Source organism: Nomascus leucogenys, chromosome 12, assembly GCF_006542625.1.
Source record: "Nomascus leucogenys isolate Asia chromosome 12, Asia_NLE_v1, whole genome shotgun sequence".
NCBI lineage: Eukaryota > Metazoa > Chordata > Mammalia > Primates > Hylobatidae > Nomascus > Nomascus leucogenys.
The window spans coordinates 50,428,490-50,442,851 of record NC_044392.1 but is presented as its reverse complement, the minus strand read 5'-3'; the positions used below and the strand labels follow the sequence as shown (position 1 = coordinate 50,442,851).

Sequence of the window (14,362 nt, the reverse complement as noted above, 5' to 3'; positions counted from 1 at the left end):
GTGGGAAACCATTACAATTTCAGTGTAATGTACGGTGTTCTGTAAATTACATAATATCAATACTTTATTATAAAGTAGAATTTAAGTTAGATTATTTTGCCCACTGTAGGCTAATGTAAGTATTCTACACACATTCAAGGTAGTCTAGGCTAAGAATAGGTTAAGTGTATTATATGTATTTTTGACTTAGGATGTCTTCAATTTACAATGGGTTTATCAAGCCATAACCCCACCATAAGTACAGATGTACTTATTCTGAACTTTTTCTATTCCACGTAACAATATATTGCTATGGCAATAAATACACATGTAGATCATTCTTTTTAACAGTTACATAGTACTCTGTACTATAAATGTATAGTTATGACATTCAAACCTTCACTATTATAAATAATGTTTCAATGAACATCATTGTGTATCTTCATGCACAGGTGCCAGTACTTCCATATTATTTCTGAAAATGACTCCCTGGGCCTAAGGGTTGACACATTTAAAACTTTGATTGCCCGTTACCTGCCAAGGAGGTTATACCAATTTAGAGCCTCATCCACTGCATCAATTTAGCCATACCTCCAACAGCACTGTGTTTTGGGAATCCTTCAAATTTGTGGTCATTTTCTTGGTAAAAAACAATTACCACTGTTAGTTTAACATACATTAAGGCTGAGTATATTTTTATGTTACTGCTAATTTTTCTATTTCAGCCTATAAATTTGAAATAGTAAGCATATGTTACTTTCCTAAGAAAAAACACTTTTTCCATTAAAAAGAAAAGTTCAGGGCCAAGTGCAGTGGCTCATGCCTATAATCCCAACACTTCGGGAGGCCAAGGCATGAGGACTGCTTGAGCTCAGGAGTTCAAAACTAGCCTGAGCAACATAGTGAGATCCTGCCTCCATAAAAGAAAAAAAAAAAAGTTCATACTTCTAGTAATACATTTATATAGGATATAAGAGTACCATGGAGTCAAACTTGTAATCCCAGCACTTTGGGAGGCCGAGGCGGGAAGATCACGACATCAGGAGTTCGAGACCAGCCTGGCCAATACGGTGAAACTCCGTCTCTACTAAAAATACAAAAATTAGCCAGGCATGGTGGCGTGCCCCTGTAGCCCCAGCTACTCAGGAGGCTGAGGCAGAAGAATCGCTTGAACACAAAAGGCGGAGGTTGCAATGAGCCAAGATCGTGCCACTGCACTCCAGCCTGGGTGACAGAGCAAGATTCTGTCTCAAAAAAAAAAAAAAAAAAAAAAAAAAAAAAAAAAAGATTACCATGGAGGCCAGGCACAGTGGCTCATGCCTGTAACACCAGCACTTTAGGAGGCTGAGGTGGGTAGATCACTTAAGGTCAAGTTCGAGACCAGCCTGACCAACACGGCAAAATCCCGTCTCTACTAAAAATACAAAAATTAGTCAGGTATGGTGGTGCACGTCTATAATCCCAGCTACTTGGGAGGCTGAGGCATGAGAATCGCCTGGGAGGCAAAGGTTGCAGTGAGCCAAGATCACACCACTGCACTCAAGCCTGGGCAACAGAATGAGACTCTGTCTCAAAAAAAAAAAAAAAAAAAAGAGTGCCAGGGAAATTCAGAGAAGATAATCCTGGTTTAAATTAAGGCCTGGCATAGTACCTTGCAGAGAAGATGCTCAACATGAAGAGGAAACTGAAGGAAATAAAGAAGGCAGGCAACCAGCCCATGGGGAAGTTTCAAAAAGGTAAGTCAAGCTAGGCCTTAAAAAAAGTAAAGGAGGCCAGGTGCAGTGGCTCACACCTGTGATCCCAACACTTTGGGAGGCCGAGGTGGGTGGATCACCTGAGGTCAGGAGTTCAAGACCAGCCTGACCAACATGGTGAAACCCCGTCTCTACTAAAAATATAAAAAATTACCAGGCGCCTGTAATCCCAGCTACTCAGGAGGCTGAGGTAGGAGAATTGCTTGAACCCAGGAGGCAGAGGTTGCAGTGAGCCAATCGAGCCACTGCATTCCAGCCTGGTCAACAAGAGCAAAACTCCGTCTCCAAAAAAAAAAGTAAAGAAGAAGAAAAATGCATTCCACATAGATAAAAGTACATGAGCAAGTCTAAAGGGAGATATGAAAATACAGTCATGTATCACTTAACAACAGGGATACGTTCTGAGAAATGTGTCATTAGATTTCAACATTGTGTGAATATCATTGAGTATACTTACACAAATCTATAGCCACTATAGATGGTATAGCCACTACCGCTGTAGATGGTATAGCCACTACACACCTAGGTATGTAGGTGTATAGCCTACATACCTATATGTAGCCTACTACTCCCAGTAATAGCCTATTACTCCCAACCTGTACAACATGTTACTATACTGAATACTGTAGGCAACTATAACTCAGTGGTAACTATTTATGTACCTAAACGTAGAAAAAGTAATGTGTTGTGCTAAGACCTTATGACAACTATGATGTCACTGGGCAATAGGAATTTTTCATCTCCATTATAATCTTACGGGACCACCATCATACATGCAGTCCTTTGATGACCAAAGTGTCATTAGGTGACACATAACAGCAACTGTGAAGAGCTGTAAAGAAAAAGACCTATAAAAGGTAAGATGTCAAGTGCTAACTGAGAGAAAGCTTTGAAAGCCATGATGAAACACCCGGATCAGATTCAACAAAGACAAACATACAACTTTAAGTCTGAGTAACAAGATGAAAATATAAATTAAAATTAATCTGACAGATTTAAAGTTTGAAGTAATAGGTAGGAAGACAAGATCAATAAAAAACACGGTGATAAAGGCCTAAATGAGGATGGCATGACGAAAAGGTAGTTACTTCTAAAATTTTAAACTATGCAACTTCTGAATAAGGATAGTGAAGTAAATGTATCTATCTATTTCTGCTCTCTTCTCTCTTCACTCACACACAGGAAAAAATTTTTTAAAAGAAAAAATTTTTACACAAGACATAAAACCACAAGGATGGAAAGAATAAGAGAAGAGCAGCAATAATTTTTTTCAAACTAGAGATAAAATGGACTATTGCCTTGGGAGATTAACAAGAACTAAATCCTAAACTGACAAGGGAAAAAGTAGAAAACCAATTCAATTTACACTATGGAATTCCCCAAAGTCTCAGAAGCTGGTGAGTCCAGGTAACCCTGGGTATGCAGGGTAGGGTGAATGAAGTGAAAATAAGGAGGATTAGTTCAGCGTCTGTTTACTACAGAGATGGATTCCTAGATCCTTTTCTCTATTCCTTCTAACCAAGGCAACTATCCCTCTCCATTCTGTCAAAAGACAGATTTACTCTCTGGAGAGTATAAATCAAAGGTCTTACAGTCTAGTGAACACCAGGTAAAGGTGAAAGTGAGAGAGCCGTACTGAAAACAGGAAAACTAACACCAATGTATGCATACTACATGATTCATTTTTCTTCTGTGTTATACTGCCTATTTCCTATATTTCATATCTCCACTTTCTTGGTTTACTGTCTCCTACTGGTAGAGCCTATCTTCTAGTGGATTCCTGAAAGGGTGTAAGAAATGCCTTGGATGTATGAAAATATTTCTTCTATTTCACTAATTGATAGTTTGCCTAGCTATGGAATTCTAAATTAGAATTTATTTTTCCTCAGAATTTTGAAGGCATTGCTCCAAAGTTTTTTTTTTTGTTTTTTTTTTTTTTTTTTTTTTTTTTTTCAGAGAGTCTTTGCTCTTTCGTCCAGGCTGGTGTGCAGTGGCGCAATCTCGGCTCACTGCAACCTCTGCTTCCCAGGTTCAAGCAATTCTTCTGCCTCAGCCTCCCAAGTAGCTGGTACTACAGGCACGCACCACTACGCCCAACTAATTTTTGTATTTTTAGTAGAGGCGGGGTTTCACCATGTTGGCCAGGCTGGTCTCAAACTCCTGACGTCAGGTGATCCACCTGCCTCAGCCTCCCAAAATGCTGGGATTACAGGCATGAGCCACCAAGGTCAGCCTGTTCCAAGGTCTTCTACTTTTCAGCATGACTACTGAGAAAAAAGACCAATCTGATTCCTCAATCTTTTGAATGTGAATAATCTTATTCTCTCTGAAGCTTATAGGATATTCTCTATCTGATGCTGATATTTCAGCATAATGGGCCTTGATGTGTGCACAGCCCCTTCGATGTGAAAACTAATGTCTTTCACTGGGACATTTTATTTAAACAGAAACAAAGAATTCTGTTAAAATAAATAAAAATGATGCCACTGGAGAGAAGGAAATGAGAGAAGGGGAGCAGAGGACTCCCTTATAATTTTTTTGTAACAAACATTTTATAAAACTATTTAAGTCTTTAAATATTAATATATGCATATATAGTTTTGATTTAAATAACTTTTATGTATGTATGTATACACACATACATACACACACACACACACACATATATTTGGCAAAAGACCTGAGAAGAGGTAATAACCCAGATAAACACATAAAAAATAAAATCCAAACACTTATAGTTCCTTAGCCTGGGGAAATGAAAAACTGAGTTGTGATAGTGATGAAAGACACAGAAAGGTAGGAAGGACAGCAGATTTAAAGGTAATACTGGTGAGTACATACATATATAGGATGTTAAAGATTATTCAAATAGAGGCTGGGCACAATGGCTCATACTTGTAATCCCAGCACTTCGGGAGGCCAAGGCAGGCGGATCACTTGAAGACAGGAGTTCAAGACCAGCCTGGCCCACATGGTGAAACCCCATCTCTACTAAAGATCCAAAAAATTAGCCAGGTGTGGTGGCACACTTTAGTCCCAGCTACTCGAGAGGCTGAGGCACAAAAATCATTTGAACCTAGGAGGCGGAGGCTGCAGTGAACCAAGATCGCACCACTGCATTCCAGCCTGGGCAACACAGAAAGACCTTGTCTTTAAAAAAAAAAAAAAAAAAAAAAAAGTTTACTCAAATAGAGCTGGGCATGGTGTCATACACCAGCTAATCCCAGCTACTAGGGAGACCAAGATGGGAGGACTACTTGAGCTCAGCAGTTCAAGACCAGTCTGGGCAATACAGTGAGACCTCGTTTCTATAAATTAAAAAAAAAAACAAAAAACTATTCAAACAGAGATGCAGCCAGGCACAATGGCACATACCTGTAGTCCAGCTACTCAGGTGGCTGAAGTGGGAGGAATGCTTGAGCCTAGGATTTCAAGACCAGCCTGGGCAACATAGTAAAACCTTGTCTCAACTTTAAAAATAAAGACAGATATCTTTTAAATAGATAAAAAATATAGGAAAGTAGTTTATGTGAGAAGCCAGGAATGAAATTTTTGGAGTCTTTTATACATAAAAGATAAATGAAGGGTGATATGGTTTGACTCTGTGTGTCTCCACCCAAATATCATGTCAAATTGTAATCCCCAGTGTTGAAGGTGCAGTCTGGTGGGAGGTTATTGGATTATGGGGGTGGTTTCCAATAGTTTAGCACCATTCCCCTAATGCTCTCTCATGATAGATTTCTCAAGAGATCTGGCTGTTTGAAAGTGTGTAGCACCTTCCCCTTCTCTGCCTCTATCCTGCCAGCCATGTGAAGACATGCTTGCTTCCCCTTCACCTTCCGCCATGATTCCAAGTTTCCTGAGGCCTCCCCAGCCATGCCTCCCATACAGTCTGCAGAACTATGAGTCAATTAAACCTTTTTTCTTCATAAATTACCCAGTCTCAGGTAGTTCTTTATAGCAGTGTGAGAATGGACTAATACAAAGGGAAGAGGATTATGGTAGGTACCAAGTGAATGTCAAATTGAAGTAGGAAGGCAAGCAGCTAGGAAGGCAGGTAGGTGGGCAAATGGGAAGAAATGAAGGAAACTGCTTGGTTTACTATTTACTTCTAGCCCCAAGCCGGACACTGTGGTGTACACTTGTAATCCCAGCTACTCGGGAAGCAGAGGTGGGAGGATCATTTGAGCTCAGGAGTTCAAGACCAACTTGGGCAACACAGCAAGACCGTCTCAAAAAACAGTCCTACCCTCAAGGGTGAGAAGAACAAAGAAGAAGCATACTGAACAATAGAAAGCAACAAGCAGAAAAATAAGCAAAAAGGACAAAGAAGGAACAATCAGTGATAAAGACCTAGCAACAGTGTCTCTGAAACCAAGTTTCTAGGAGAGGTTCAATTATGGAGTATCAAGAACTTGGAGAGGATTCTAACAACAACCCTAAAAGCTGCAGTGCATGATTCGTGCCTGTAATCTCAGCAATCTGGGAGGCCAACAGCAGGAGGATCACTCGAGGACAACAGTTTAAGACCAGCCTGGGCAGGCTGGTGCGGTGGCTCACGCCTGTAATCCCAGCACTTTGGGAGGCCGAGGCAGGCAGATCACGAGGTCAGGAGATCAAGACCATCCTGGCCAACATGGTAAAACCCCGTCTCTACTAAAAATACAAAAATTAGCTGGGCGTGGTGGCATGCACCTGTAGTCCCAGCTACTCAGGAGGCTGAGGCAGGAGAATCGCTTGAACCTGGGAGGCGGAGGTTGCAGTGAGCTGAGATCACGCCACTGCATTCCAGCCTGGGTGACAGAGCAAGACTCCGTCTCAAAAAATAATAATAAAATTAAAAAAAAAAAAGACCAGCCTGGGCAACATAGCGAGATCCTGTCTCTACAAAATTAAAAAATTAGCTGGGCATAAAGGTGCATACATACGGTCCCAACTACTCAGGAAACTGAGGAGGGAGAATCTCTTGAGCCTAGGAATTTGAGGTGTTGCAGCAACCTACGGTCATGCTATTGCACTCCAGCCTGGCTGACACAACAGGACCTTGTCTCAAAAAAACCCTTAAAAGTATTTAAAGAATTGAAACACAGAACTAGGAGAAAGAAATATAGAATGTTAGGCCGGGCGCGGTAGCTCACGCCTGTAATCCCAGCACTTTGGGAGGCCGAGGCGGGCGGATCACGAGGTCAGGAGGTCGAGACCATCCTGGCTAACACAGTGAAACCCCGTCTCTACTAAAAATACAAAAAATTAGCGGGGCATGGTGGTGGATGCCTGTAGTCCCAGCTACTCGGGAGGCTGAGGCAGGAGAATGGTGTGAACCTGGGAGGCGGAGCTTGCAGTGAGCCGAGATCGTGCCACTGCACTCCAGCCTGGGTGACAGAGGGACACTCAGTCTCAAAAAAACAAAACAAAACAAAACAAAAAATTATAGAATGTTACAGAAAAGATTTTAGGAAACTACTTTTTTTTTTTTTTTCCCTAGAGACAGGGGCTCACTCTGTCACCCAGACTACAGTCCAGTGGCGTGATCATGGCTCACTGCAGCCTTGACCTAGCAAGCTCAGAGATCCTCCCACCACCTCAGCCTCCCAAGTAGTTGGGACTATAGGCATCCACCACCACATCTAGCTAATTTTTTTATATATATTTTTGTGGAGACAAGGTCTCACTATATTGCTCAGGCTGGTCTCCAACTCCTGGGCTTAAACAATCCTCTCACCCTGGCCTCTCAAAGTGCTGAGATTACAGGTGTGAGCCACCACACTCAGCCTGGAAACTACTCTTCTAGCTCCTTTTTTCAGCACCTTGCACTTGGTTCTCCAACCAAGCAATGCCTTGCCCCCAGGCTGCCTAATGTGGTATTTCACCCTTTTCATCTACAAAAAAGACAATACTCTACCTACCTCCTTCTCAAAAGATATCCATTGTACTACATTTCAGTAGGAAGGTGACTCTAAGTCACAATGGAAAAAATCTTAACTTAGAGATTAAGAATGATGACTGTGTAGATGGTCTGCCAACAATAAAATTCTGTCTCTACCTTCTAGTAGCTATGTGACTTCAGACAAGTTACTTATTCACTCTCTGTGCCTTAGTTTCCTCACCTGTAAAACAAGGATAATAATACTTACCTAATACAATTGTTATAAAAATTAAATGAGAACAGCTGGTATATATTACTAATAAATATTAGATATTATTATAGTTAGTACAAATTCATGATCTCAATGGCTTAATTAGTCTTATCCCTTCAAAGATATTTCATATTAACAGTGGGTTTTACATTCATTTTTATTCCACAAACACACATTGAACTCTAATCCAACATACTAGGCACCCACTGTAAGCACTGTGGTGCTCTGGTAAACAAGGAAAGCAAAAGTTCTGCTCTCATAGAACTTATATCCTAAGTATGCTGGTTTTGTTTTGTTTTTTGAGACAGGGTCTCACGCTGTCTCCTAGTCACCCAGACAGGAGTGAAGTGGCACAATCATGGCTCACTGCAGCCTCAACCTCCCAGGCTCAGGTCATCCTCCCATCTCCGTCTCCCACGTAGCTGGGACTACAGGGGATGCCACCACACCCTGCTAATTTTTTGTATTTTTTTGTACAGGTGGGGTTTCACCATGTTGCCCAGGCTGGTCTCAAACTTTTGGGCTCAAGCAATCCACCTACATCAGCCTCCCAAAGTGCTAGGATTACAGGTATGAGCCACCATGTCCAGCCCTAAGTATACTGTTGAATCCATAAACTTACTTGTCCATTCAACTACAATGAAAACGTGGAGGGAAAATATAAAATGGGCCTTGTAGGGTGGCTCACACCTGTAATCCCGGCACTCTGGGAGGTCGAGGCAGGAGGATTGCTTGAGCCCAGGAGTTTGAGACCAGCCGGGGCAATATAGTGAGACCCGGTCACTATTTAAAATAATAAAAACTTTAAAACAACAAAATACAATGACGAAATTATGAAAAGTGACATAAATTTGAAGAGTTTATGTGAAAAGTTGGAGACAGTTGCTACAGACTCAACACAAAGATTAATCAACAAAATAGGAAAGTGCAGCCTGGCATATAGAAGGAACTTAATTATCCACTCCTTTCCCTGGGTTTGTCTCCTTAAGTGTAAAATGATAGGCGTTGTCATATTTCCAACTTGAAGATTCACTGATGTCTACTTACTAAAGTCATTATGGCATATTAGGCAGTTTTTTTTTTGACGGAGTCTCACTCTGTCGCCCAGGCTAGAGTGCAGTGGTGCAATCTCAGCTCACTGCAACCACCACCTTCCAGGTTCAAGCGATTCTCCCGCCTCAGCCTCCCGAGTAGCTGGGATTACAGGCACCTGCCACCATGCCCGGCTAATTTTTGTATTTTTAGTAGAGACGGGGTTTCTCCATGTTGGCCAGGCTGGTCTCGAACTCCTGACCTCAGGTGATCCGCCCACCTCGGCCTCCCAAAATGCTAGGATTACAGGCGTGAGCCACTGCACCCAGCCAAAGCAGCATTCTTAAAAACAGATGGCAGTGGGGCGTGGCGGCTCACGCCTGTAATCCCAGCACTTGGAGAGGCCAAGGTGGGCAGATCAACTGAGGTGAGGAGTTCAAGACCAGCCTGGCCAATATGGAGAAACCCCGTCTCTATTAAAAATAAAAAATTAGCCAGCATGATGGCAGGTGCCTATAATCCCAGCTACTCGGGAGGCTGAGGTGGGAGAATAGCTTGAACCCAGGAGGTGGAGGTTGCAGTGAGCCAAGATCATGCCATTGCACTCCAGCCTGGGCAACACGGTAAGACCCTGTCTCAAAAAAAAAAAAAAAAAAAAAAAAAAAGGCCTTTGCAATATAATAAAATATTATCTCTTTTTTTTGTTGGGGGACAGGGTCTCACTCCAACACCCAGGCTGGAGTACAGTGGCATGATCATAGCTCACTGCAGCCTCAACTTTCCAGGCTCAGGTGATACTCCCATCTCAGCCTCCCAAGTAGCCGGGACTATAAAAGTGCACCACAGTGCCTGGATAATTTTTTGTATTTTTTGTAGAAAAGGGGTTTTGCCATGTTGTCCGGGCTGGTCTCAAATTCCTGGGCTCAAGCAATCCCCCAAAGGGATTAGAGGCACGAGCCACCACACCTGGCCGTAAAAGAATATCTTGACATCTTAACTTTACATTGCATGAATTCCTATTTTCCCATATCTGAAAAAGGTAAATAAAGGTAACAGGTAAGAATTGTGTTAATTGACACAGTTAAAACTAAGTTATATAGGTGAAAATTAGCTAAAAAAAATTTTCTCCCTAAATGACAGCCTTACAAACCCAAACGGTATTACCCTTTTCCTTGTACTACATTCTCCATCCACAGTAACTTGTACATAATAGCACAAAAAGAATTCTCTGCTAATGAGAATACCAGAATCAAGAGAGAAAAAAAACCTACACTTACTACAAACTCATTCAACATCTCTAGTTTGAATTTGGAATTGTAAATCAAGTACCTAATCTCCTCCCAACTGTTCCCTCAGCCAATGCATTACAAATCACACATTCAATTTAAAAAGTGTTCCACCTTGGCTGGGCATGGTGGCTCATGCCTATAATCCCAGCTCTTGGGAAGTGCCCAACGCAGGAAGATCACTTGAGGCCAGGAGTTAAAGGCCGGCCTAGGCAACATAGCAAGACCCTGTCTCTAAAAAAAATTTAAAATTAGCCAGCCACGGTGGTGCACACCTGTGGTCCCACCTACTCAGGAGGCTGAAGTGGGAGGATCACATGGTCCCAGAAGGTCAAGAGTGCAGTGAGCCATGATTGTGTCACTGCACTCCAGCCTCTGTGACAGAGCAAGACCCTCTCCTATGGGGAAAAAAAATGTGTTCCTCAAAACTTGTCTAGTCCATAGATAAGAAAGAAATAACCTAAAGTTTCATAGACCACCTACCCACCGAGTTCTACTTGCCAGTGATAAGTAGAACTAGTGAAAAATGATAGAATATGAAGAATTATCAATTTGAGAAAAAAAATAATCACAGAACTATTACTTCAACACAACTCTTAGGGAGTATCAACCATATTTTACTCTTCTTCTAATGCAGCACCACAGTGAAAAATGCAGAAGAACCTGGTCCCCTTGAAAAACGCTGCAGGGCCACCAGCACAATTAACATGTTCAAGCACTATTACTAACCCTAAGGATTAACTTGGCTGGGTCAGTGGCTCACACCTATAATCCCAGCAGTTTAGGAGGCTAAGGTGGGAGGACTGCTTGAGGACAGGAGTTCAAGACCAGCCTGGGCAACATAGCAAGATCCCATTTCTACAAAAAGTTAAAAAATGTAGCCAGGTGTGGTGGTGTGTGCCTGTAGACCCAGATACTCAGGAGGCTGAGGTGGGAAGATCACTTGAGCTCAGGAGTTCAAGGCTGCAGTGAGCTGTGATTACACCATTGCACTACAGTCTGGGAGACAGAGTGAGACCCTGTCTCAAAAATAAAAATAAATGTATTTTTAAAAAGGATTAACTCAAGCGAAGCTTAAAGAGAAGAGTGAAATATTTTTTAAAATCTTCTTGACAAAACTAACAAGAATTGTAAAAAAAAAAAAAAAAAAAAAAAAAAGAATTAGTACTACAGCAAAAATACAAAGTAGAAAAAACTCAAAGAAATAGGCATGGTGTCCCTGGTCCTTAAAATGGCTCTAAGGAAAGAAGGTGTGACAGTGTAGCAAAGAATTCTGACCTGAAAACATTTACTTTCACTAAGCACAGTACATTTCCACCTATGTCCCTCCTTTCATTAATCTCATTTCCCAAAATGCAAAAGGCTACTGAAAATCCACAATGTATCTATGATCTCTTCCTCTTGATATACAAGTACAAAGGGAGAAAAGAAAAAAGAAAATACATCTTCTGATTTGATTGAACTGAACATGGGATCGATAAGTCAGAAGAGATGGAATAATTTTTCAACATCAAAAAAGAAATCTGGCCAAAGTGTCTCACATCTGTATTCCCAACTTTGAGAGACAGAGGCAAGGCTTGCTTGAGACCAGGAGATCAAGATCAGCATGGGCAACATAGCAAGGCATCTGTCTCTACAAAAAAAATTTAAAAATTAACCAGGCATGGTGGCAAGGCACCTGTAGTCCCAGCTGTTTGGGAGGCTGATCGTGAGAGGATCACTTGAGCCCCTGAGGTGGAGGCTGCCGTGAGCAGCGATCTTGCCACTGCACTCCAGACTGGGCGACAGAGCAAGGAGCAAGACCCTGTATCAAAAGAAAAAGAGGGGAGAGGGGACAGGGGAGAGGGGAGAGGAGAAAGGAAAACAAAGAAAAAGAAAATCTAAAAAGTGCAGAAGCAAGCAGCCAAGGCATAGTAAACAGAGCTGTTTCATTAACAAGGATTCTGCACACAGACATACATACAAACACATGCTATTTTCCGCTAAGATTTAAGCTGATATTGATCAGCTTATGAAAATATGGTCAAGAGGCTGTCATTCTGGTTGCTGCTGTTCAAAAAACAAAACAAAATAAAGCAACCCCACCCACACAGCTGGAAAAAAGCTCTGACATATGAACTAAAACTTGTTTACCCAGGCCACTTCTTAATAAGAGAAATGCTTTGCAATTTAACTAGGGTTATATAAGTATTTTGCAATGTGTGATCAGTTAAAAATCTTGTTTATTTATTCCATAGTTAACAGATAGGTTATATTACTACAAGGTCAGGTTTGCCATAACGGCATTTTTCCTGTTTTATAGTTTTATCCTATCACTCAGCACTTCCTGCAATGTAATTTTTGCGATTAATTTTACCTCCCTTTCCTTTAAAAAAAATTTAAAAGATTAAAAAAAGATAATGACATGTGACAACCATTTCTTAAAATAGCTATTCCCAGAAACATGGTAGAAAAGAAATTTCAGTGATTCAACTGTCCTATCAAAACCTTGATATTGCAAAATCATACTGCCTTTCAGTAACATGAAAAAAATCTAATTTAAATTTCAACGTGGGGATGGGGGTAATCACTCCCACTGTTTTATTTTCAAGAAATTCTCCGCCCCACTCAACACACACACACACATCTCAAGGCCCTTTCTTTTTAAGGCTATCAAATATATTGGTTTTTGGAAAAGGATAGACTTTATTTTGCAAGAATGACCAAGGTCTGCAAGATAAACTAGACCCCTAAAATGAAATGCCTTCTAAGGAGAAATAACTGCAACATAGAGGAAAGAGGGCTGGGACTAGTAATTTGAAGATCTGATCTCTCTAGAACTGCACTACACCCTACTCCATCTCTTAGACAAAGAAGACCAAATCTTTTTGATATTTGATTATTTTTTGAAATTGAGAAATGGTGTGGAATCAAACTTTTCTGAAAGAGTTTGGAAATTGCCTCGACCTAGGCCTAACAAGATTTAAACCTGGGGCTGTGGAACTAAAGACCTGTCCGGAACCACAACCATTACACAAACCCCTGCAAGCAGCAAAGACACTACAGGCCCTCTTAACACAAGATCTAAGTTTCAAAAGTATAGTCCGGGGACGGAGACGGGGACGGGGATTGCGGGTGGAAGGTAACAGCCTAAAGAAACGTCGTATATATCAAAGAATGTCCATTTTTTATTTTTTAAATTAAAATCTAAACCTTTAAATGTTTGGAAGCAACACCTCAACTAAAGAGCAATGTGGTCCAGGTTTATGAATCCAAACTACTCTTAAAGTAAACCGAGCCATTCTGCCTACAGTTTTCGGCATCAAGCGGCTCCAGCGGGCAGAGGGTTAAAAGAGGACCACATCACAGACCAGACGCCGCCCGAGGAGTGAGGACGGGCCAGCCCCGCACTGGCCGCCGCTCCAACGGAGGTCAGGACAGGGAGCCCCCAACTCCCACCTGCCCCCTCGCTCCCTCCACCTCGAGTCTACCCAACTCCCCAGGATCGGGCCCCTCCCCAGGTCACTGCTCCCCCACTGTCTCTCGCGGCCCTCGCCCCGCCCCAGCGCCTTCAGCTCCCGCTGCGTCCCCTCAGCCCTGGGTCTCCTTAGTTGTCTGCCCCCTCGGCCCCTCCCCTTTAGAGGCGCCCCAGTCCTCAGTCTCCTCACCGGGGTTGGCAGTAGTCGCCGCCATGGCCGTAGATGCCACCGCCGCCGCGCCACCCCCCCCCCCCGAGTGGGAGGAGCCGCCGCCACCGAACAGGGAGGGAGGGGAAGAGAAAGGCCACTCCCCAGAAGCGGCGCCTGACCGCCGCCTCCGCTACCGCGGAATCCAAGATGGCGGCTTCAGCAGCCCCCACCATCCCAGCCCCTGTAGCGGGGAGACCCCGCCTATATAGTAGGCGGAGTCAACACGCGGCCAGCCTCCTAAGAAAAATTGACCAATGAAAATGCCAAATCGACCAAGGGCAGGGCTACTCACTGCGCCAGCCAGTCCAGTGAAGGGAGGGCGAGGAAGAAGTCCAGCTATCTCCCTAATCCCGCCCTCCTTGCGTAAGAGGTCAATGACCGAGTAACGTCACTGAAATGCAATTAAAATAGGTATTTTAGGCTGGGCGCGGTGGCTCGCGCCTGTAATCCCAGCACTTTGGGAGGCCGAGGCGGCCGGATCACCTGTGATCAGGGGTTCGAAACCA

The 14,362-nt window shown here is 42.7% G+C and overlaps 1 protein-coding gene across 9 annotated transcripts in view; it reads right to left on the bottom strand.

The window, feature by feature from the left end:
* The window catches only part of ARNT (aryl hydrocarbon receptor nuclear translocator), a 63,550-nt gene extending 49,487 nt beyond the window's left edge, over positions 1 to 14,063 (bottom strand). For 4 of the 9 annotated variants that reach the window (XM_030824614.1, XM_030824615.1, XM_003259191.3 and 1 more), the window contains exon 1: positions 13,836 to 14,063. In XM_030824614.1, coding sequence (XP_030680474.1) covers positions 13,836 to 13,860 — 25 coding nt within the window. In that variant the 5' untranslated portion in view covers positions 13,861 to 14,063. The remainder of the gene's footprint in view (positions 1 to 13,835) is intronic. The other 5 variants (XM_030824616.1, XM_003259192.3, XM_012511083.2 and 2 more) reach the window with 2 other exon arrangements.
* Positions 14,064 to 14,362: the final 299 nt, after the last annotated feature.